General features: G+C 62.9%; 3 protein-coding genes across 4 annotated transcripts in view; 1 reads left to right on the top strand and 2 right to left on the bottom strand.

The window, feature by feature from the left end:
- Positions 1 to 251: 251 nt before the first annotated feature.
- On the top strand, positions 252 to 10,399 carry LOC118160191 (dnaJ homolog subfamily B member 12-like; the record flags this gene model as incomplete). The annotated part of the gene is made up of 8 exons (XM_035314725.1): positions 252 to 448; positions 1,111 to 1,256; positions 3,914 to 4,099; positions 5,128 to 5,207; positions 6,111 to 6,220; positions 8,105 to 8,277; positions 8,496 to 8,647; positions 9,949 to 10,399. Coding segments are annotated over 7 exons (1,014 nt in total), but the record flags the coding sequence as incomplete, so codon positions are not given.
- Positions 10,400 to 15,065: 4,666 nt separating this feature from the next.
- The window catches only part of LOC118160189 (DNA damage-inducible transcript 4 protein-like), a 17,219-nt gene continuing 8,978 nt past the window's right edge, over positions 15,066 to 23,306 (bottom strand). The window contains exons 2-4 of one of the 2 annotated variants that reach the window (XM_035314723.1): positions 16,117 to 16,130; positions 15,937 to 16,050; positions 15,066 to 15,704 (exon numbers count right to left, since the gene is read on the bottom strand). In XM_035314723.1, coding sequence (XP_035170614.1) covers positions 15,211 to 15,704; positions 15,937 to 16,033 — 591 coding nt within the window. In that variant the 5' untranslated portion in view covers positions 16,034 to 16,050; positions 16,117 to 16,130 and the 3' untranslated portion in view covers positions 15,066 to 15,210. The other variant, XM_035314722.1, reaches the window with a different exon arrangement.
- The window catches only part of LOC118160190 (anaphase-promoting complex subunit 16), a 5,001-nt gene continuing 1,298 nt past the window's right edge, over positions 19,604 to 23,306 (bottom strand). The window contains exons 2-4 of the mRNA XM_035314724.1: positions 22,822 to 22,979; positions 21,969 to 22,043; positions 19,604 to 20,553 (exon numbers count right to left, since the gene is read on the bottom strand). Of these exons, the coding sequence (XP_035170615.1) occupies positions 20,438 to 20,553; positions 21,969 to 22,043; positions 22,822 to 22,979 (349 nt within the window). The 3' untranslated portion in view covers positions 19,604 to 20,437. The remainder of the gene's footprint in view (positions 20,554 to 21,968; positions 22,044 to 22,821; positions 22,980 to 23,306) is intronic.

Genomic DNA, 23,306 nt, shown 5'->3' with positions numbered 1-23,306 from the left:
CTCTTTTCATTTTCCCTGGATGGCCTCAATTTCCTCAGAAGGGCTTTGATTTTCACCGGAGCTGTTTTAACTTCCCCTGGATTCCTTTTAATTTTTGCTTCATTTCTTTAATTCTCCCCAATTTTTTCTAATCTCCCCCGAGATTATTTATTTTTTTCCCAAATTCATCTGATTTCCCTGAATTTATTTTAATTCCCCCCCCCCAAAGCTCTAAGTCCCCCCCCCCAATCTCCTAATTCCCCCCGAATTTCCTTAATTCTCGCCTCCCTCCCGTTGCAGCCCTCCTGGAGGAGCTCGACAAGGAGCAGCAGGCAGCGGGCGCCCAGCCCGCCCCCGACCCCAGCCCCGGGGCGCCGCCGAGCCCCCAGGGGAGGCCGGGCAGCGGCGGGGAGGCGGCGGGGGAGGCGCCGCGGGGCTACACGCGGGACCAGGCGGATGCCGTCAGGAGGTGCGTGCGCTGCCCGGGGCCTCGGGGACGGCCTCGTCCCCCTCTCCTGCTGCTCGCGGTCACGCCAAGTAGAAACCCCCCGCGGGGCTCCTCGCTCTGCCGGGAGAGATGCTCGGGACGCTCCTGCTGGCAGCTCCCGGGACGCGTTTATCCGCTCTGCTCTGGCTCGTCCGGGTCCTGTGAGGAGGAGGGATGGTGGCGGAGAGCTCGCGGGGCTGGGCGGCGCCTGCTGCTCCCTCCCCGGCTCAGCCCGTGTTAGTTTTTAAGCCCGAATTTACCGGGTCTGAAACGTCACGGGGGGGACGCCAAAAACCCAGTGATCCCCCAGCTCCTGGCCTGCCGCTTGTCGTCCTTGTGCCCCCCCCCCCACGCGTCCTGCTCCTGCTCTGGAGGTGACAGCGCTGCCCGGGGAGAGGCCCTGCCACCTTTCCTGGCCCGCCTCGTTCCCTGGGAGCGTTTGGGTGCCCGTAGCGCAGGCTGGCTGCGGGCGAGCACGTGAGGAAAAAGCGGGTCGCCTCTGCGGAACCCGAGCTGAGTAAAGCAGGGCTCGCTGCGCGCCGTCGGCCGGAACCGCGCCGCGTGCGACGTCGCGGAGTCGACACACCCGAGGCAGAGCAGTTCTCGCAGCCGAAACTCCCCGCCCGTCCCTTTTCCCCTGGCAGGGTAAAGCAGTGCAAAGACTACTACGAAATCCTGGGAGTCAGCAGAGAAGCTTCCGACGAGGACTTGAAAAAGGCGTACCGGAAACTGGCGCTGAAGTTCCACCCCGATAAGAACCACGCGCCGGGGGCTACGGAGGCCTTTAAAGGTACCGTGAGATTTACCCGCAGCCATCGGGCGACGCTGCTGAGCTGGGCTAGCAGGGACTCCTGAAAACAACCTCCTGGTTCAGGCAGAGCGAAGTCAGGCTCTTGGCAGCAGAGTTCTCTTCTCCTGAGCTGGTTGTGTCCCGAACGAAGCGCGCTGGGAGCTGGGAGCTGCCCACACGGCGCGTTTGGGGCAGGTGCTGGCTGCTCCCCTGCTGGCACCGGAGGCGGGTGTTGTGCTTGCAGTCCCTTTGTCTTACAAACATCTCCCAAAATGCCCCCGCACGCTGAGAGCGCAGCGGGGCTGCTGTGACTGAGTCCCCCGGGAGGAATAGTGCCGGCTGGGCTCCGGCAGGAAAACCGTCTGCCAAAGGCTCCGTCCCTGCCCGCGGGGCGTTTCAGGCAGACCCTCGGCCTTCGGGCTGCCCGCTCAGGGCCTGGCCGCCAGGAAGGGCTGGGGCTGGGTCTGCTGGGTAGAAGTGCCGGGGGTTTCCCCGGGTGAAACCGCGCCGGCCGTACAGCCGAGCCCAGTCAGAGCTCAGAAAGGTCAGCAGGAGCGTTGCGCTCGTGGATTTTTTCATTTCCTTTCTTCTTCATCTCCCGTGTCTTACGTCAGAAGCCTCAGCAGGAGGGGTTTGCTGAGCTGCTGACTCGTGGATGTGAGCGCTCAGCAATGCCTGTGGGCCGGGTAACTCCCCTTTGCTAGAACAAACGCGGGAGGGTGGCACGGGAGCTGCCTTCAGCTGTGTGAGGGGAAATAAAGGAGCAGGCCGGTGATCGTGGCACCGTGCTCCCCTGGGCTGGCTCTGGGATTGCTCCGCTCCCGAGTAAAGTGAGGCCTCTTCTGATGGAGATCCCCAGAACGGCCCCGCGGGCACTTCCCTCGCTGCCCATACCCCCCTCGTCGGCTTTTCACCTGCCGGGGGGGCTCTGAGCAGCACCAGGGGTGCAGCGGAGCTGGAGCAGCACGGCGCGATCCTGATCGTGACGACGGAGATGAGCACAGCACTTCTCGTGCCCGTTTCACAGCGCTGAGCCCTTTCAGTACCGCGCTCCGATTCTGCCCACCTCGGGAGGGAAGTGCCCGGACTTCTGCTGGAGCAGGGAGCAAGGCCACGAGTGCAGTGAGGGGCGAGCTCCGAGTGGACAAATTTCAGCAGTAAAAGTCTTACGTAAGGTTTGTTCGAGCCTTTTTGGGCTTACATCCACGACTGATAAGCGTCTCGCTGCTGGCCGATAGCGAGCTGACCCCCAGCCACTCTTTCTTAGCGCAGGGGCCAGGTTAAGCAGGGAGCATCTGCCTGCGTCGCCTGTGCCGCGAGCCGCCGGCCGCCGGTTTATCCGTCAGTCCTCGCCAGGTGGCGAAAGGCAGGTTTCCTCACCTCTAATCTCCAGCGCCGATGTTTGCCGAAGGCTTTGACAGGAGTTACGTGCCAGAAGTCGCGCGTCAAGCAAGGTGCCCTTTATCCTCCCGCCTCGTCTCCTTGGCTCTCCCCGGCCTTCAGCAGGGCTGCCGGTTTGCAGGGCTCGCCAAAGTCCAGCTGCTCCCTTCCAGAGGGCGAAGGGGGAAACGTGCGGCGCTCTGAGGGCTCGGGTTAATTTTTTCTAACGTTGGTGTGTGTTAGCTCAGGTCTTGACGTTCGGCTTCCCGGCCACGGCTGATAAAGGTCTTGTCCTGGGACCTTGTTGGCCGCGGCTGCAGGTGGCTGCCGTTGCGTTGAGCCACGTTTGCATCACTGCCTTCGGCTGACGCTGGGGAAGGAGCTGGACCTAGCTGCTGGGAGCTACAATCCTGACCGGGAACGAGGCGTTTCCCTGTCGCTTGGTCAGCAGAAGGCTAGACGATGACCAGGATCCTGAATTGCCCCATTTTCGTTGCTTAATCACGCGCTGCGAAGGGACCGGCTCGAGTGCTGGAGCCAGTCCTTGTGGTCCAGCTTCCTGCCCGGCTCGCAGAAGCGTTTGCTGCGTGTGCGCTAATTATAACCGAGGCGTACAGCGAGCATGCTGACATTACATCCTCCGCTCTCCAGACCTCTAGTCCAGGAAGAAACCCAACACCTCGGGCTCGCTGCTGGGAAAATTCCGCATCTTAATCCCCTCCAAAGGGCACGTACCTGCCTTTCCTGCTGCCCCTGCCTCTAACGCAGCAGCCAGCCCCAGTGCTGAGAGCTTCCTCCCCTCCTTGCGGCGCCGGGAGGAGCAGGGATGTGCTCCGCAGCCCCGTACAGAGGCTCGCGGGCGGGTTGGCGCCGAGGGGTGAACTGGGATGCGCGGGGACAGGAGCCCAGGAACAGGCGGGCGGCCTGCTTGGAAGGCCCTGCGTGTGCTGAGGCTGCGGAGAGTTAGCAGGGAACCCAGGGGGATTTAGTTCCGCAGGCGTTGTTAACAGCCCTGGTAATTAAGCACCTTCGTTCCGGAACCTGGAGGTTCTGAAACGCACAGCTCGCTGACACGGCTTTCAGCCAACAGCTGTGGTTTCCTTCTGCCTGCGCTGGCCAAAGCAGCGTGCCGGGTAGGAGAGCCGCGCTGTCGGAGACCTGGCTGCTGGAGAACCTCATCTGGGCGCTGAGGAGGGCGAGCCGTGCCTGTTGGCAGGGCTCAGCGCGTTACCTCGAGAAGAAAGGAGCTAATTGCTTCCTTATTGTCGATATTTCAGCCATCGGCAACGCGTACGCGGTGTTGAGCAACCCGGAGAAGAGGAAGCAATATGACCAGTACGGGGACGAGAAGCTCAACCCTGCTCGGCACGGACACAGTCACTCAGACTTCCACCGCGGGTTTGAAGCGGACATCTCCCCCGAGGACCTCTTCAACATGTTCTTTGGCGGTGGATTTCCTTCCAGTAAGCACGTGAAACCTCGGTGTCCTGAGAGGGACCCGGTCCTTCCGACGGTCCCGGCGCAGTGGGGATTTATTGGGCAGGGCGAGGACCGGCAGGACAGCAGCGTTCCCCTCCACAGCCCAGTTTGATGGGAGCTCTCCCTCCCAGGTGACCCAGACACCTAGGGTTTGCTAAATTGTTCCATGGGAACTCGGAGAGCTCGGGACCCGGCGGGTAATTCCAGCAGAGCTGGGCTTCTTCCCCCAGCTCAGGTGTTTGCCCGCATTCCTAGGCTGGACTGAATGTTAGAGCAGCAATGACTCGCTGCGGTGCTGGTCGCGATAATAACCGGGTCCCGAAGAAGGCTGTTGTGCCTGCTGGGTCAGAAGTTAGATCTTGCCATGGGAACAAGCCCCGGTAACTTCCAGGGCTCGGTCTGTGCCTGCTCTACCCAATGCTATTGAGGTTTGGGTAGCAGGAAAGAACGGAGTGAGTTGAGACCAGAGAGTTTACCAGAAGGCTGTTTCAGAAGCCTGCCTCGTGTTCCCCCTGTTGGCAGCGGAGGCAGCGTTCATTTGGCCTCTGGACCAACCTGGGGAAAATTCTGTTTCAGAAAGTTGGGGCTACGCCGGTAACGCCAGCGAGTTGCTGTCCTTGCTCAGTCTCTTTTTCCCTTTCCCTTCTGTCCCTTGAGAATCCAGGAGTAGTTTTGCAGCTGGTCTCCCTCTTCAGCTGTAGTTTTGACGTCTAAAACGAGGAAAAGCTGCTTTTAAGATGGAAAACCTACCAAAAGTATTTATTCCTCTGTTTCCGACTGGCGTTAATCAAAAGATAAACTCCTTCGCATGAATTCTGTCGGTCTCCTGGGGAGAGCTGCTGCAGCCGCCCCTGCTGAGCTGCTTGGGATCCCTCCACAGTCTAGTTTCAGGGTTGTGTTTTTGTCGGTGAGGCTGGCGTGGGACGTAGCCACCTTTTGTGGTTCCTTCCTAGCCAGCCGGCGCCGTCCTGCGTGCGCTGACCTCTGTGTGTCCTTCGCCTTCCGCTCGCAGGTAACGTCCACGTGTACAGCAACGGCAGGATGCGGTACACCTACCACCAGAGGCAGGACAGGCGGGAGCACCAGGGAGACGTAAGTGGGGAGCACGCAGCGGGCCGCGAGCTCTCTTCCAGCGGGGAAAAACGCCGGTGTGTTCGTGAACCCGTGCCGCCTCGAAATGAGATGACACCAGTCAAACGTGCTTGATTTTCGCAGGGAGGAAGCATTTCCTCTCACTTCATTCTCTGATTTTAAAAGGCAGAGGCAGCTCTCAGATGATACGACACAGGTGGCTCCCCCCTTCTATCTCACGGTGCGGGATGGGGTGTTTGCAGTCTGTGGTGTGTAATTCACCGAGGAAAAAGCCTCACGGCCTGAGCTGCCTGGGGGATTTCCGTCACAGGATCTGCATATGCCTCCAAGGAAGGAGCATGTGGGACGCAACATAACCCCCCTCTTTCAATAGCCAGTAAAATGCTTAAAAAGGAAAAGAAAGAAAAAGTGAGAACTTCCCGAGTAGTTCTTCGCAAGGGGAAAGGGGGAAGCGCGCTCTGCCAGAGGCGGAGGGAGCTCAGAGCTGAGGCAGAGGGGGAATTTCTTTATCTGACCCCGAGGAGGGGAGAGCGCTTTCACAAAACCAGTTCTGCTCACCGGCACGAGCAGGACGGGAGCCTCACGGGGCGCGCGGTCAGACGGAGGCAAGCAAAGTACAGGCGGGAGGCTTTTGAAATTTGCTCACCGGGTTCCCCCTGCCCGTCCCCTCCAGTCAAAGCTGGAGACGTTGGGACCTCCAGAGTCACGCTGTCCTTTCAGGAGGAGAGCTGCGGGCGGCCAAACGTCTCCCAGTTAACTCTGGGGAGCCTCCTGAGCCCGCTGCCTCCGTGGGGCAGGGGAACTGAGGCTGTGTTCGGGCTGGGAGGGAGGGAAAGCGATGCCGCGGGGTCTTTGCCTGCCAGCCTACGGATGGCGCTCCACTGTGCGTTTCTGTTCCTGCAGGGCGGCCTCGGGCTGTTTGTCCAGCTGATGCCTATCCTCATCCTGATCATCGTGTCTGCTCTCAGCCAGATGATGGTCTCCAGCCCTCCCTACAGCCTGAGCCAGAGGCCGTTAGTACCCCTTCCTCTGAGCCTATTGAAGCGGGGTGGGTTCTGGAGGGCTGGCCGCCGTGGCGGGGCGGGGAGCTGGGCGCTCTGCTTTTCCCACCGGTGCTTCGCTTTATCTCCTCCTGCCCTTGCTCCCTGGTGTCTCACACGTCAGGGAAGGCCGCCTTGTTTTCAGGCAGGTCTTGGGACGGGAGGGTCTGCCGGGGGGTGCTCGCTGGGCTGACGGACTGGGGCGCTGACGGGGAACCTCTGCAGCCTGCAGCTGGGTGGGAAAGGGACGGGGTAAATGCCTTCGAGAAGCTGTGGCCCAGCGGGGCCGCGTGGGTGCGCCGAGATCCCTGTGCAGTGGGCTGAGATGTGGAATTAAATCGGGGTATGAAAAATGAAATTCAGAGCTGCTCATCCTAAAAGCCGCAGCTGGGTTTACATCTAGTCCGGAGCAGTGGAATATGGGGGGGGAATAAAAGACGCTCCCTCGCCGTGCCATCCGATTTCCCACTTGGGGTTGGGACAAGAGAAGCGAACGAGCTGCCCCAGCCCCTCGGCCGTGTTTTCTGAGCGAGGCGGGAGGAGCTGGAGCAGCAGCGTGCTGTGCCGGCAGGCGGTGCTGCTCTGCTGCTCAGGCAAAGGAAAAAATGCTGAGCCCAGCTGTTCCTTGGCAGGAAACGAGCTGGCTGCGCCGAACCCAGCGTGCCGCAGGCAAGCTGCTGAACCTGGGGAGGTTTTAATGGCGCGGGGAGGTTTTAGTGCCCCTTGTTTATGGGAGGCCGTTGCTGAGAACGGCAGAGTCGTAAAGAAACCCTTGTCACTCGGTTCCCTTCGGAAGCCTCTTCCAAAAATCAAGTTCTTGCTGACCGGCCCGCCCAGGTGCGTGCCACCCCGCTCAGCAACGCCTCACCGAAGCTGCCTGGCCGAACGGCACGGCTGCCTCCAGGTAGCAGGTTTCTTCTGCCCCCGTTCTCAGCACGCTGCGGGAGCTCTGCGCGCTCAGAAAGGCTCCTCCGAGGGCTCACGCTGTAGCTTCCTTCCTTCGTCTGCGCACAGAAGAGGAATTCAGGCTTGTGGAGGCCTCGGGGCTCTGTGCTGACGGGTAAAGCAGCGAGCTGAGCTGCCAGCAGGCACTGCCGTGCTCTCGAAAAGAGCTTTGGGTCCTGCTCCGCCCGGGGGGTGACCCACTGTTCTCCCTGGTGGAGCGTGCAGGAGTGTTTGACTCGCTCCTGCACGCCCTGCTCACGGAGGAGCTGATGTTTATACCTGGCTCAGGAGGCGGGCTGGCGCTGGATGCAGCAGCCAGCTGGTGTTTGTTGTGGGAGACTTGGGGCACGGCTCCAGCTGGAGCCGTTCCCGATGAATCCAGCGTTTGGGCACAGGTCCTGTGCTGCGGCTTGCAGGCACGCCCCAGCGAGTGTCCCTAGGTCTGCCGGGGCGCTGGGGAGCAAACAAGAACCCGGTTTTGTCTGAAATGCAAATCCGAGGGGGCAGGGTTAGGGTAAGGAGAGGTTTCCTTCCAGAAGCTGCTTGCTGTACTCGTCGGTGCAGGCTCGAGCGCGGAGAGGGATCTAGTTGTGTTCCCGCAGCAGCATGTGATGAGCTAGGGGAAGCTGCCACTGCTGGGGGCGGCGGACGTCCCCAGGGGAGGGCGCAGGGTCCGGCCGAGGGGCAGTGGGAGCAGCCGTGGGGCTCCCTGCCGGCTTGTCCCTCCCCGTGCTGCTGCTTCCTTTCCACCAGAGGTTTCTCCTCTGCTGAGCTCGGAGGCGGGGGGTGCGTGGGGGCGATGCGTGTGGTCAGTCAGCGGCGTGCGATCCTCTGCGGCGTGGCGAGGCGCCGCGAGGCTTTGGCCATGCCCTTCAGGTGTCCGACGCTGTTCTGCCTTCTCTCCCGAGCCAGGTCCGTGGGTCACATACACAGGAGGGTGACAGAGCACCTGAAAGTCATCTACTACGTGTCCGAGAACTTCGCCGAGGAGTACACGGGCACCAACCTGAAGAACGTGGAGAGGAGCGTGGAGGACGACTACATCGCCAACCTCCGAAATAACTGCTGGAAGGAGAAGCAGCAGAGTGAGTAGCGTGGGCTCAGGGGCAGAGGGGGTTGTGTGCTGCAGGAAGAAACCTGCCGAGCCACGCTGAAGTTGTGTTTTCACAGCGCGGAGGCACGTTCCGCAGCCTGCCGAGCGATGAGCCTCCGCGTTTCTCCTTCCCCGTGCTCGGTGGGACTCGGCCTGGTGAGGGGCCTCCTCCCCCGCCGTGCTCCTAACGCCGCGCTTCTCCCTTGGCAGAGGAAGGCTTGTTGTACCGGGCGCGCTACTTCGGGGACTCGGAGCTGTACCAGCGGGCGCAGAAGATGGGCACCCCCAGCTGTAGCAGACTGTCAGACGTACAGGCCTCTCTGCATGGATAGCCGCCGCCGGCCCGCTCGGCGGAGCCCTAAGTACGAGCTGGTGCCGCTGCCTGGGACGGCAGAGCGCGGCGCAGTTGGGCTTTTAATACTTAAATCCCTGAGGCACGAGTCTTCGTGAGTCTCCTCCGGACGCGCGCACGTAGCGGGGGGAAGCAGCCCCCTCTGGCACGCCCGCCCTCCTGACCTGGGAGATGAATTCTCTCTGGCTTGCATGTCAGCACCCCGGCTCTCTCCGAGCTCGCTGTTTTTGCTGGCGTTGGTCCTCGAGGAACAAAGCAAAGCCCCGGGCGTGCTGGCGACTCGGCCGAGCTCTTGTCAACCGCGCGCCCGGCACAGCTCGGCTGGCTGAAGTGTGTTTTCCTTATCTCGCTACGCCGTTCCCAGCCGTGGCAGCCAGCCACCGCCTTTAAACGAACCCTTGTTGTCGCTTGGTTGGCTGCTTTGTTGAAAAAGTCGTTACCCGTGGCGCTGAAGAAGCGCGGTGACGGGGAAAGGACTCGTAGAAAGCAGCTGTTCCTTGCCCCCCTCTGCCTTCCCCTGACACTCGAGGAGAACAAAGCAGGGGGTTGGAGTTCACGGCAGGTTGCAGAAGCAGCTTCGGGCGGTCGCGGGGAAACAAAAGGGGCCGAGCCGGAGCCTGGAGGGTCGGAGAGCTGGGGTTAGGGCGAGCCGGGTAGCGCAGGTGAGGGCGGGAGTGCTGGGTCCCGGGGGAGCTGATGAAAGCCAGGGACACCTGGGCAGAGCCTGGAGTCCTTTTTCTGCCCGATTACCTGGGCTGATTCCACCTCCCAGACGCTCCGAGGGTGGTCCCGTCTAGCCCCAAAACCTTTTGAAAGCAGTTTCCGTGAAAAAAAAAGCAGAAGGTGAAGCTTCAAGCACCAAGTTCTAGTTGTATGGACGCTGCTGAGCCGTACCAGGACTTCTTGGGGGCGCTGGACATGCGGCTACCTGGCTCCCAGGCACGAGTAGCGAGGTTCAGCAGCGGAGCTGTTCTTTGTTTTCACCCTCCTTGCCTCACGAAGCGCGTCTAAAAGCTTGAAGGCCCTCAGAGCAAATCCTCGGGGTCGCGTTCGGCCCCTTTTTGCCCGCACCCCGTTTTTGGAAGCACTCTTACCTCGGTTCTCCCGCTCCTGTTTTCATACCGGCGCCTCTTCTTTCAGGCCAGCGCGGCGCTCCCGACCTGCCTTCCTTCGAGAGGAGGCACCGGGCGCCGCCGCGTGCCCGTGGTCTGGGCGCAGCCTCCCGAAACGCGGGGCCGGGCGGGGAGCGGCGGGGTGGCGGCGCGCCGGGCGGCCCCCCGGGACTCACCCCCTTCCCGCTTTCGTTCCCAGACTGGAAATGCCTGAAGCCTCTTGGTGAAGTGCACTGAGCCGAGCTGACGGTTTGTATGTAAGGAATCAAACCCGATACTGCGATGGAATCGGAGAATTAGCAACGCACAACTGCCCTCTCTCTTCTCTCTGCCCGTCTCCGCCGTTACGACGTCTCAGGCAGCAGCTAGGACAGGAAACGCGGCTGCCGGCCTCCTGCTCCCCTCGCAGCGCCTCCAGCCTGGCTGCGCCGAGGGACCGCGGCGTGGCGGGAGGTGAGGGAACAGCCGCAAAGCCGTGCAGCAGGAGGAGACCCTCGGGACTGCGCTGGAGAGGGAAACCGGACGATTTGGTGACGAAACTTTAAACAAAAAGAAATATAATCTATTCAGAATTAATTTATAGCTGTATATACGTTGTACTTTTAAACTATGCAGGGGTTGGATGATTAAATTATTTTGTTCTCTGCCCAGCTTGGCACAGGGGAAGCGGGCGGCGTCTCTTCCCGGGGTATCTCGCTCTGCCTGGCACGGAGCTGGGAATCACTCGGCGCTTACTGCACTTGGCTTTCCCCAGGGCAGCGGCGCTCTGCGGCCGGGGAGGGAGATGCCCGCCTTCCGGCTTGGAATAAAAGCATTTCCAAATCTGCAGGGGGCGAAAAGCGATGCACGAAACCGCCCAGATTTGCAGTTTGGGTTTGCAGCGTCGGCAGAAGCTTCCGCGGGTCAGCTGAGCACTGGAGCGAAGGAAAGGATTGTCCTGGAGGGTTTCAGCTGGTCGCTTTATGGCCGTGTGTACCCTTTTTTTTGTTTCAGTCTGCTTTTAATTCTGCCTCGTAATCAGTGTGCAGCTTTCCGTCTGTAAACGGGGCTTTCCCCGCGCGCTGTCCCTTTGTTCATTATTTTGTCCCGCACCCGACTTCGCAACGTGGCCGTGGCGCGCCGCCGCCTGCGTTCCTTCGGGGTCAGTGGGAAAAACTGGATCCTTTTTCGTCCCCTGCGGTTAATTTTTGCCTGAAGGCAAAGCATCAGCCCTCCCGTGAACTCCAAGCCTTCTTCCACAGCCGCCACAACACGGGCTTGATTTTAAAAGTCGTCTTTTGCCTCCTTTTTATTTTATGGCACCTCCGTCTTTGGAAGGCACGGGGTGGAAGCACGGCGCTTTGGAAGAGCTCTTCATCGAGGCACAGCCGCCCAGAGCTCTTGGGGGTGGGGGGATGAAAGGAAAGCTCACGTCTGCAAGAGGTGCTGAATGGCTGGCGGAACGGCATTCCTCGCCCAGAGCCTGCCCGCCGAAACCTCCGGATTTGTGGAGTAGATTTCCATGGGTAACGTGATCGGATGCTCCTGGAAGCTGCGTTTCTTGATTTAGAATTGATTACCGAATTGTACATCTATAAATAAATGTTTATATCGTGAAAGGCTTCGGCTGTGCCGGCGTCGTGCAGGTCCCTGGGCGGCGGTGGAAGCGGCCTCGTAGGAAATGAGGACGGAGCAGAGGCGCTGACCCCACGGGAAGGGGAGCGGTGGCGTCCACCAAACTGCTCAGAAACCAGGTAACTCCCTGGTTATTTCAGTGTTTTTGGTTCTTTTTTGACTACACCAAGGCAGAACCGCCAAGCCCCAGCACCTGAGGAGCACCGGGAGCTTCGTGTGAGAGGGAGGGAGTGCGAAGGTGCTGGGATGAAGACGGAGAGAAGGGAGAGGTCGCTGAGGGGTGTGGAAAGAGAGGGGAAAGCCAAAACGCGGCCACGTCCCTGGCAGGAAGGGCAGCCTCGCAGCTCCGTTGGGCCTCCCGAGGCTGGCCTGGGTTGTATTTTTCTTTCCATAATTGTGCCTGGGAAGAGACTTGAGTCAACAGGCTCCTGGGCTCGCAGGAGCCTCCCTGAGCTGGCACACGTTTGTCCCCCGTGTGCGGACCGCAGCGAGCAAAGGAAGGAAAAGCTCGCCGAGGCTGACCTGAAAATGGCATTTCTCACCCCAGCCCTGTGCTTTCAGCTGCTCCTTTTCCTCCATCTGAGCCTGAGCTGTTTGTTGGGGGGTGCACCATTTTCCTCCTAACACTAGCCTCTTCCTCCAGGCTTCTGAAATGGGGAAAGCGGTCTTTTAGGCTTCTAAAATGTTGGGAAAAGCAGATGCGAGCCCAAAGTCTTGGCCCGAGCCCCTGCACTGAGGCATGTGGGAAAAAAATTAATAAAACAAAATCCCAGCATCACCCTGTCTCCTCCTGGAGGAACAAACGGCTGCTGTTTAGGATGGGATTATCGCTAATGGCTGCTAGCAGATTGCTAACAGCCGATTCTGTGCAAGCAATTAAATTAACAACTTAATATCCCAATTTGTAGCCCCTCCCGGGCCGGTTGGAAGCCAGACCCGACTGCCAGCCGCTCTGCACGCGCCGCTTTCCCTACCCAATTTCGGCTCCTGCGGCTCGCGGGGCCAACCCCAGCACCCGGCTGCGAAGGAGGAGCTGGGAGATCAGATGGGGGGAGGCAAATTTCCTGCTTCCCTCTCTATTTTCAGCACCCCAGGGGACAATTTGGCCCCTTAGGGCCCTTCCCTGAGACGGGGCCGCTTTTGGTCTCTTTCCCCCAGTTCCCCAGCAGTGACCCAGGCCAAAGCTCCCCCCTCCCGCCCAGCCCCACGCTCCCACGGGCCGGGATTTCCTCTCGTTCCCTTTCCCCCCGCCTCTGGAGCCGGGCTGCGAGGCTTTGATTTCCCCCCACCCAGTTCCTGGCAGCGGCGGTGACTCAGTGCAAACCGAGCCCCAGCCGCCGGACCCCTTGGTGCCTCGGTGCCCTTAATGAGCGGCCGCTAACGAAGGCGTGCTCTGGTGGCGGATCGATAGCGCCGCAGCTTTGGGGTGATTTTGCTGTGGTTTGGGCCGTGCCCAGGCTGGAGGAGCAAGAGCTGTTCCGGGTTTTGGTGCGCTCAGGGGCTTTCGGCGTGGGCAATTCGGGCTGCCCGTTAGCGCCTTCCCCACCTCGTTAGCCTGATTGGGAAGGCAAGCTTTTAATTGGGGTGGCTCCCACAGGGAGGGGATGGCCGGCACCCCGAGAGCATCCTCCTCCAGCAGGTAGGGAGCCAATGGGGCCCCGCTTTGGCACCGTCATTTATTTAATTTTTAAGGCTTTATGGCTTTGGCCGGCCCCACAGCCAGCCCCGCCGCGTCCTCGGGGGCCCCCAGGCACCCCTCTGCCTGCCCCGGCCCCAGGGAGCGGCTAAATAAAGCCTCGCCGGGGCCTTCTGGCACCTTCCAGGGAGCTGCCGAAGCGCCTCCCGCTGCCCCCGGGACCTCGCTGCCCCCGGGGACGGCAGGAAGGGCATTCTGCTCCAAACAGGGGCCGCGGCTCGGCTGCGGGGCTGGCTCTGTGCCGGGGGTGTTTGGGGTGGCCGCGGGGCGTTGGGGTGACGCGGCGCAGGTGGGTTTGGTGCTGTCAGGGTGTTTTTCTGAGTGTTCCGCGAAGCCCTGGGTCGTTCCTTGTCAGAGCAGCGCTGAAAAGCAACACCGAGTGCCCTGCGTGCGGCCAGGGGCTGGCATGGCGCGGGGTGAGCCCCTGGCGTGCTCAGGAGAGGGCAGTGTAAAAAAAATACGCCTAAAAAGCTAAAAATAGCTCCGAGCCACGCAGCCGGGGTGACGGTGACACCGCTGCCAGGGGAGCGACATGCCTGCTCCGTCCCGTGACACCGCTGTGAAGAACTGCCAGTCCTGCAGCGCGCCTCGGCTGCTCCACCTGGTTTTGGGGTTCTGGGGCGCCTGCGTGAGGGATTTTTGCACCGTGCCACAGCCCCCCGACCCCAAAAACGGGGCTGCCCTTGCGTGGGGCCGGGGAGGAACGATCCCAGCTCATCAGCCCCTGGAAGCGGCCCCGTTTTGGGACCTGGCGGGGACAGATGCCCTCGCACAACCTGGCTTTTGGAGGCGAGCTGCTCCCGGTGGCAGCCCCGCGGCGTGCGTGGCCTCGGCTCCAGGTGCCCGGGGCCGTCCCCTTCAGAAGCCCTGAGGAGCTCCCGCAGTCAGCGTCTGGCTGGAGAGGAAGGGGAAAAAAACACAAACAACCCCGAGCCAGACCCGGCAGTCGGAGGGCAGCGTGTAATTTTGTCTCTCGGCCTGGGTTTAGCCTCTGCACCTCACGCCTGACCCAGCGCTTTAATTACCCTGCAGTGAAAGCCTTCTTTCTGAGTCACCCTAATTGCGGGCTGCCCTAATTGCACTCAGCAGCGTGGATGTGAGGAGGAGGCGGCTCAGGAGCGTGTTCTGAGGGAAGCGCCGCCTGCACAGCCCAGGGCGGATTTGACAACCCCCAAGACCTCCCCCGTCTCCCTCCCTCCCCCTTTTACCAGACGCTCCTGTTTTTTTTCCCAAATTCCCCCCCGGCCACTTCCTTGTGGCTGTGGGTGACGGGGTGCTGCCACCCAGGCCTGACTCAGCCCCGCCTGAGTCACGGCCCCGTGCCGAGGCGCGCCGCGCCGCCTGCCCCTTCCTCAGACGGGGCTGCTGGCAGGGATTCCCCGGCAGGGATTCCCACGGGCGCGGGGCACGAGGGGGGAGCGGGGTCATCGGGGAGGCGGTTGCATCATCCCTCGCAGCCCAGGGAAGACAGGGAGGCGGCGGGTCATCAATCAGACAGGTTTTATTAGAAAAGTAAAAAACAATTGCATAGGAAGTCTTGCACTTGAACATCAAGTGTCTGAGTGTAAACTGTAACCGATGGAGCGCGGGGTGTAGCGGTGAGGGGTCCTGCCCTCCGTCCCCACAGCACCTCCACGCCCCTCTCCCCTGGGCTCTCCTCCCACGCCCGGAGCCGTGGCACAGCTCCAGGCCCCTCCTGCCACACCGGGCGCCCCGGCACAGCTGCCCAGGTGTCAGCAGGGAGTTTTGTCTTTGATCCAGGCTTCGCTCAGCTGTCGCTCACTCCCCCACGCGCGCCCTCCCCCAGAACCCCCAGTGATTACAATCGTTGTTACAAAAGACAAAAAAAAAAGATTAACCAGGAGGAGACCGCCTGCCCCCGCGGCAGCCCCGCTGCCGAGCCCGGGAGCGCAGCCACCGCAATCATCCTACAATCACGGAAGTGAGGCGAGCACCGTACGGCCCAGCGCCCGCCTGCCAGGGGGGCTCCGCGCCAGGGCCGCCCCGCAGGGCCTCCGCCTGCCCCGGCTACGTCCACCTACGCCCTACTCCAGCCTAACCTAAACTACTGCGGCCGCTGGGAGCCGCCACGCTCTAACCAGCTCGGTGAGCGTCAGCTCCTCCGAAGCACTCGGGTGAGCCGTCTCCCCCTCAGCACTCTTCGATGAGCAGCTGCTCGGAGCTGTACAGCTTCTTCTTGATGACTCTGAAGCCCGTGCTCAGCTTCAGGGACTGGCTGAAGCCCGGGGTGAACGCGGGCCCCGAGGCGAACAGTCCCTGGATCTTGGGCCAGAGGCGCGAGTCCAGCCGCAGCACCAGGGTGAGCTGGAAGGTGGGCACCACGGCGGGGTCCACGGCGATGTGCCCCACGTCGTGGCAGGCCTTGCCGTGCTCCACGCAGAGGTCGAGGAGGGCCCCGCGCAGCCCGCAGGGCTCACTGCAGGCCAGGCGCAGCAGCTCCGTCCTCACCTGCGCCACGAGCTGGGCCGGCATCAGGAGGCGCGAGCAGCGCTGGGCGCCCAGCGGCGCCTTGCCCAGGGTGGCCTGCACCAGCTCCAGCAGCTCGGCGCACAGCACCTCGTCCTCGGGGTCGTGCAGCAGCAGGTCCAGGTCCGGCAGCGAGGCCTGGTCGGCGGAGTCGGGATCTGCGGGTAAGAACGGGTCAGTACCGGGCAGCCGAGGGGCCCCACACGGCAGTTTGGGGGTTAAGGGGGAGGTGTGGCGCTCCCCCCCCCCCACCCCCCTCCCCCAGTGAATCCCCTCAGGGCCTCTCCCCACACCAGGCCCCTCTCCCCTCAGTGGGCCCCGGCCCCTCAAACCCCCCCCCCCCGGCCCCTCAAGGCCCCCCCCCGCCGCCTCGGGGCTCCCGCCGCTCACCTCCCTCCGAGCCGGAGGCGCTGCCCAGCGACTCGCAGTCGGAGCTCTCCATGCGGCCCCTGTCGCCGCCCGCCAGCCGCTCCCACAGCCCGGCCATGACAACGGCTCTAGCAGCAGCAACGCCGCCGCCGCACACCCCTCCGCCTCCTCCCTCCCGCCGCACCGCTCTGAGGGGACAACCGCCGCCGCCGCCGCTTATATAGACGCGGCGCGGCAGGCCACGCCCCCCGGCCGGCCTCCTCCGCCAATGGCAGCGCGGGGCACGTCCGCGGCGTCTCTCCTGCCCGGTGACAGCGGGCACGCGCCGCCCCCCCTTCGCCCTCCTCCCCCCCCCCCCCTCCCGGCCCCTCGCCTCAGGGCTCGGCCGCGCGCGGGGGCCGGGTCCCGCTGGGCTCCGGGTCCCGAAATGGCCACAAAATTCGGTGTTTTCACACATCTCCCCGCCCGCCCTCGCCTTCCTCGCCTCGGCAGGGCTCGGTGCCGTGCCGGCGGGCCGGGAGCTGGGTCAGGGCTGGTGCCGCCGAGCCGAGGGGCTGCCATTTTGTGGCGGCCGGGGGCTCGGTGGCGAGGGCGGCGCCGCTTGTCACAGCCATAAAACACTCCGAAATGTCCCCAAAAAGCTTTTATTTACCGCAGGTTGAGGTGGTGCCTCCTTAGCGGTAGGGGCGAACACCCCCCCCAGCTCCGTGCCCCCAGCTGACAGAAACGTGCGCCGGGCTTTGAGCGCTGGCCCGGACACACCGGGACGGAGCCGGCTTTGCACCAAGTCACCTCACGGCCTCACCCCTCCTCAGGGCCCAGCTGCCCCTGCCAACGTTCGCCGAAAAGAGATGGGGAACAACACGGGGTCAGAAGGGGGGAAAATGGCAAACGAGTGAAAAAAAAAAAAAAAAGAAAAAAGGATATCAGGGACCACATCTTGCTGAAAATAAGCTTGAATTCAAACGCGGCCATGCCAGGCTGCGCCGAGCGTCAATGTTTTTCTGGCTTTGGCATCGCATCCCCCCCTCTCCCTGCGGCCCTCCTGCGGCGGAGCCCCCCCCAGAAGGAGGCTTTTTGGGGCCCGAACGCAGCTTTCCCGCGTTCAGCCCCGCCGCTTCCCCTCCCCGAATGCCCCCGCGGTGGGCCCGAGGGGCTGCGCGGCCGCCGCTGGGCGCGGGCCTGCTTGTGCAGGAACTTTCTGGACAGCCTGTTCCCGGCCCCCCCCCCCCGCCGAAGATGAGGCTGGCTCCATCACGCCGCCCTGCTGCGCTCCAGGGGCCGGGCCCGGGGGGAGGCGAGGCGAGGGGGCTCGGCGAGTGCCTCGGCGCACGTCCACGGCGGGCGGCGGATTCCTGCCCCGAGGGGGGCTGCAGCTGCCCAGCGCGCCCCCTGTCCTCGCCAAAGTCCCCAGAACCTCGCGGTCAGGCATTATTTCTGGATGCGGGATGGTGTGGAGGGGGGGGGGAGGGCTGCGAGTGCCAAAAATCTGCCTGGGGACGTGGAAGCGAGGCACGGGCGTGCTGAGGGGGGGGCACGGAGCATCCCCTCTGCCCGTGTGGGCTCCCAGAACGCGCCCCACGAGGCCTGCCCACGGCGGCTGCTCGCGCCCCACGGCCAAGCCCCCCCCGTGCCGGGGCCGCACGCACGGCGCTGGGGTTTTGTCCCGGCGCGTGCCTTGGCTCCGGCGCGAGGCCCGGGGAGGGAGGCGGGCGCGGGGCTGCGCCGGTACATGGCGTTCTGCCGCCGGCACCCACAGGAAAACCAGCGAGCAGCCCTGAACGAGGCTCTTTGTTCGTGTTTTTCTTTTTTTTTTTTTTTTTTTCCTTTCCACTCCCCTCACCGCCTCAACTTTTTGCTCCCTTCCCCCTCCGCTCCCAGCTGCGGCCAAGCCTCAAAATCATCTCAGAGCCGCCCGAGACCCCCCCCCCAGCTGCGGGCACGGTGCTACAAAACCCCGAGGAGAGGTTTGGTCGCCCCCAGGCCCGCCCCACAGAGGCACAGAGCAGAAATTGGGCTCTCCAGGAGTTTCCAAACCTGCGCTGGGAGCAGAGGGAGCTGTGCAGCAAGCCCTCCGGTCCTCTGGCTGCCTTACATAAAGTGTTTACCGAGCGGGAGGAGGGACGGGCCGACAACATGTTTTTGCGTTTGTCATACTGTACACGATGAACTTTTCACTTCCTCTCAAGAGCGCTCGCACACACACGCGTCTATTTTGGTGCTGCGCGCATACAAACAAGCCATGTACGGCGGGGAGCCGGGGTCGGGCCTTGGGTCTGCTTGTTCCAGCCGCAAGCCCAGCAAACACCAAGGAACAGCTGGAAAACGTGGGGAGGGAGGGGGGAAAGGGGTTGTGCGGGGCTCCGGGGGGAGATCTCGGCCCCAGGGGGCTCGGGACCCTTTGTCAGGCTCTGAACGAGGGAGATTTGGGTACCTGAGCGCTGAAACGTCCGCCCTCAGCAGCTTGAAGCAGCTCGGGGACCTGGCCTCAGCGCCAGCCCGCTGCAGGCTGCGATGCCCTGGCACCCCCGCAGCTGCAGGGGCGGAAAAGTTTAATTTCATGCAAGAAAAACCCCAAGGTTTGTTTTTTTTTCTTTCTGTTTCCAGCTCTGCTGCTCGCAGCACGTAGGGCGAGGCTCAGCCCGAGCTCGGCCTGCGGCAGGTAGCGAGGGGAGCCGTGGGTGTCGCAGCCTGGCGATACGGGGGTGTTTTGGCCAAGGTGGGGCCGGGCGGCTGGGGCGAGCCGCATTAAAAATAGCTGCTTTGAAACGAGCCGAGAGCTGAACAGCTCCCTTCTTTTCAAAACCCACCCGGTCTCAGGTGGAGTTTGGAGAGCGAATGGCATCAGCTAAACGGGTGGCAGGTGAGGAGAGCTCAGGGCTGCCCTGCAGGAGCCGGGGAGGAAGCGTGGGACCCGGCCCGGCCGAGCCGCCGCGCTGCGAACCAACGCCTGTAAGCGGTTTCGGAACCGGTAGGGTGAATTCTGCACGGGCGCAGAGCTGCACCTTCGGCTCGGGGCTGGCTCCTGTGCGGCAGGAGGAGGCTGGGGCCATGGCAGGGCAGCGCGGTCCCCGCAGCGGATCCTCGGATGAGGGTAAGAGGAGGAAATCTGGCGAAGAGGGCACGGGCAGCCAGGGGCTGGCCCCGCGGCGCTCTCCATCACGTTCTGTACCCTTTTGTAGGGTTTTGTTACCTGTGAGCTCAGTGCCTCTCTCTGAGCACTGAAAAGCTGGCTGCGACACCAGGACCGATGTATAAACAGAAACAAAAGCAAAGCGTGGCCGCACGCTTTTCCTCCTCGCTCTCGTTACCGCAGGTTGCTGGTGAGGCTGCTGAAACGCGTCCAGATTCGATTGCCTCTCGGTTTCAATCCAGATGTGGCTGGGCTGAGATCGTTGAGTTAAAAAAAAAAGCAAGCATGTGGTAAGTAAGGTAACGAAAGTGGAAAAGTGAGGCAGCGGGATTGTTACGCCGTACAACTGCTGTCCCCCTGCTGGCTGGTAGGTGGGAAACGACCGTGGAATGGTTACGCCAGGAAGCAGAAATCCAGCGCTCCTTCGGAACAGAAGTGAGGTACGAATGAAAAACAAGATGACTAGAACGGAGGGGTGTCAATAAGGGTTTTCTGCCCGTGGAGTTGAATCGGGATTACAATCTGATTTAAGCCAGTCCACAAAGCAAGCGTGCCTTGATGTCTCGCGGAGGGTATTTTTAATGGAGCTCAATTTTACCAGTACAACAGCCGAGGAGCCTCAGAACTTCATTACACTGCACTCAACAGCTGACGGGTTCTTTCATCGGACCCCCCCCAGGCTGTGAACAGAGGAATGATTCCAAAGACAGAATGATTTTATTATCACGGAGCAACCTAACGCGTAGTGAAAAGGGATTGGGGGTACTCAGGGTACAGCTTCCGCACTGCAGAGCGATGCCCCAGCAGCTCTGCGCAGACACCAGAGAGGGGAGAAAACGGCCTCAGCAACGCCTGAGGCCCTGCTGCAGCAAGCCTCACCGCCTGCCCCTTCCCGGCTGGCCCAGGACGGGTCTCATCCTGCCAGTTCCCCAGAGGGAGGGCTGGGGCTGAAGAGTGTTCCTGGCAGGGCTTCGTCCTGCTGCTCTGCAGAGGCCTGGCTCGAGGGGCAGGAACGCTCGCCTCCCGGCCAGCCCCTCAGCGGCCCTTCCAGCAGGGCTGTTACTGGGCCGCCTCCCCCACCACCGCGCCGCCTTCCCCTCTCTGTCCGCAGTCAGGCTGCGCTCCGGCTTCTTTAAGTCTCATCCCCTTTTTTCAGCTGTAAAAACGGAGCCCTGCCAGCCCGTGCCACCGTGGGAGACTTCCAGAGGGCCGTGACTCCAGCGTACAGGCAGCGCCAAGGGGGATCTCCCCCGACAACTTAGAAAAGAACAACAAAAAGCCCGGTCCTGCTGATGCGGCTGTAAGCGTCCTGATAAGTGGGGGCGCGTCGTGAAGTCGGGCCCGGGAGCGCCTTTCCCCTGCTCCCCGGCAGCAGCCGTCCGGCCGCGCTCAGCCCGAGGAGGGGGTGAAGCCCAGCAGCTGCTCGATCGGCTTGTACCTCCACTCGTCCGCCTCCAGCTCCTCCACCAGCCCGGCCAGTTTTTCCATCCGCGCCACTTGTTGATCTGCGAGAAGTTCAAAGGTAACCGCGGTTCGCAGCGACGCTGCGATGAAACCTTCCGATGAGACGCGAATCCCCGGCCGTCGGCGGGGAACGGAGCGTAGAAGAGACCCCAGCAAAAGCCGGCCCATCGCAGAACCGCTCCCTACAGCCCGGGCAAGCGGCGAGAAGACCTCACCGGATCCCACCCGCCAGCAAAAGGCTTTGCTGCTCCAGCTGACGGTGGTGCTGTGTTGTACCCACCCCCGCCTCCGCCCTAAAAATCTCGGCGGTGCCAGGGAACCACCAGGCCAGTAAGGAGGGGAGAACAGCCTGGGGCTCGCTCCTTCGGCGTGAATATTGCTGGGGCAAAAGAAGAGAAGCTTGAGGGAAGGCCTTGGCCTGCGCGGAGCGTGAGGAACTCCTGGTTTTAATGACGGGCCTTTGAGAAGGGCCTGGGTGACTGCACCAGAAGCGCTCTGCGGCCAGGGCGCGCTAATGCCACGGGTGTCAGCCAGCAGAGGCAGGCTGCCCCCCCCGGGGTTCCCCAGGACAACTTGTTCCTCTCAGCTTTATTTAAAAGCGGCCGTGCGCTTGGCACGCGGGCTCCATTCTCAACGAAATGAGCCGCGGCGGTGCCGGGATGAGAACAGCCCCTCCTTCCTTGGCTGCGCGGCAAGTTTCCGAGCTCGGCGGCCTCTCGGAAAACCCTCCCCGTGGGAGCCCGCCTGCCAGAAGCGCGCAGGATTTGGGCCTCAGAGGCTGGGCGCTGCCGGGGGTGCTGTGCACACCCCACCTCCTGCGACGGGAGCGGCCGAAGGAGCCGGCAGAAGGACGACCTCCATCTTATTTTGAGCCTTTCCCCCGGGGAGGCGCTGCAACCCGCCCGCTGGCGGTGAGAGCCGCGGGAGCCGTGGAAAGCACGGCCCTCCAGCTCAGCCGTGCCCTTCAGGCCAGGGGCGCGGGATCCCGGCCTCGCGAGCGCACCCGGAGACTTCCTCCGGGCGGAGGGCAGGAAGCCTCGCCGGGCTGAGACAACACGTGGAAGTGCCCGTCCTAGCTGACGAGAGGCGGGGGCCAAAAGGATGTGACCCTTCGGGCAGCCGGGCTCTGCCCGACGTCCCGGAACCAGAGCCGCCGCGCAGACAAGCCCGTCGTTGGGTTACCGACCCCCGGGCTGCGGGCGGAGAGCCGGGGAGGGCAAGAAAAGTTGAAGCAACGCTCTCGGGGAGGGACGGAGCGGAGCCCGCCCTGCCGCTGCCCGCCAGACACTCGCACGGAGCGCCGTGTCGTCTCCCAGGCACCTCGGGAAACCTCGCCTGACCCCGCCGGTGTCGTGAGAGCTTTAAAAGGCCGCTCTGCTTCTTTGTGGCCGGCGCCCCGGAAGGTGTCAGCCTTTTTCCCTGCTCGGCGCAGAGCCGCGCAGCGCTGGGTGCTTACCGTGCTTCACTTGCTTTAACGTAGACGCAACCTGGTAGCTGAAGACAGACTCGCAGAGGAACCTTTCCGAGCCATCTGTGAACAGAAGAAGGGAGGTGGTTTAACCCCTGCTCCGTTTGGGGACGGAGCAGCCCTGCCCAGGCGCTGCGGCGCCCCTTCTATTTTGACATTTGAGGCGTGGGTTTCCCCCTTGGTCTGCTTTCGAGACTTTCTCCTGCGCCGAGCCCGCCCAGAGCTTCAGCTGGGGCAGGCGGCTGGCCGTGCTACCCGGGAGCTGTCACCTCGGGTGACATTCCTGAGCACGGGGCGCGAAGCGGCCGCTGCCACGGGGCCGCGGGTGACAGCAGGTCTGGTCCAGCCAGCTCCGAGAGCCGCCGCATCCACGCGCCGTGGAAAAAGGCTCAACGTGCTCCCCTCGCTTCTATAAGCAGCGCCCAAAGGCCAGCAACGGGAGCCCGCGGGCACCCTTCCAGGCACCGAGCGCGCCGCCGCGCTCGAACAACGCCCTGATCGCACGGCTGGCGGAGAAATCGGGCACCTGGAACACCGCCGGTTGTTCTCCCTGTCCTCTCCAGAAGGAACCCCGGCCCCTAGGGGTTCCTTCAGCAAGGCCTCAGCTCGGCTGGAGTGCCAGAACAAAAAACCGAGGTGACAGCAAGAAAAGTCACTTCCTCGCAAGTGGCTGCAGGGAGGGAGGGAGGCAGGGGTGGGGCCGCCGCCAGGGCCATGGGAAAAGCCGCTCCCGCCTGCCCCGGCCCTGGCGCTTCCTTCCTCCCCCAGCTTTTGGCAGCGTCTGAGCGGGCCCTGGGGCTTTGGGGGGAGGCGGGGGGCAGAAGCTAGGCAGCACCATCACCTTCCAGCATCTCCCCGGCTCCTTTGGGGTAGGTGAAGAGGGCTTTCCGCGGCGGCGCCAGGTCCGAGACGCTGAAGCCGGATCCCGTCACCGAGCTGCCGCTGACCCCGCCGGCGGAGGAGGAGGAGGAGGAGGCGGCCATCTCACCCCGGCCCAGCCTGCAGCGAGGGGAGGAAGCAGAGTTAGGAAGGGCGCCTCGGGGGCTAAGATCCTCATTTCTGGGCCACGACACCGGCGCTAACGGTGCAACCGAGGGCACCTGCCCCCTGGGTCTGGGCGCGGGGCAGCAGGAAGCCGGCCGCGGGGAGGACGCCCCCGCCTGCGCACATCCGTCCCGGGCCCCGCCGCCGCCGGAGTTTCCCAGGGCACGCGGCCAGGGAGCGCGCACGTATTTCACGGCCAGCTCCGAAACCGGACGGAGAGAGGGGCTTCGCCGCTCCGCGTCCTCGGGGTGCGGGAGGAGGACGGGGGCACCCCGCCAGCCG

This window comes from Oxyura jamaicensis, unplaced genomic scaffold (assembly GCF_011077185.1).
Source record: "Oxyura jamaicensis isolate SHBP4307 breed ruddy duck unplaced genomic scaffold, BPBGC_Ojam_1.0 oxyUn_random_OJ106627, whole genome shotgun sequence".
NCBI lineage: Eukaryota > Metazoa > Chordata > Aves > Anseriformes > Anatidae > Oxyura > Oxyura jamaicensis.
This window is presented reverse-complemented; position numbering and strand designations above follow the sequence as displayed.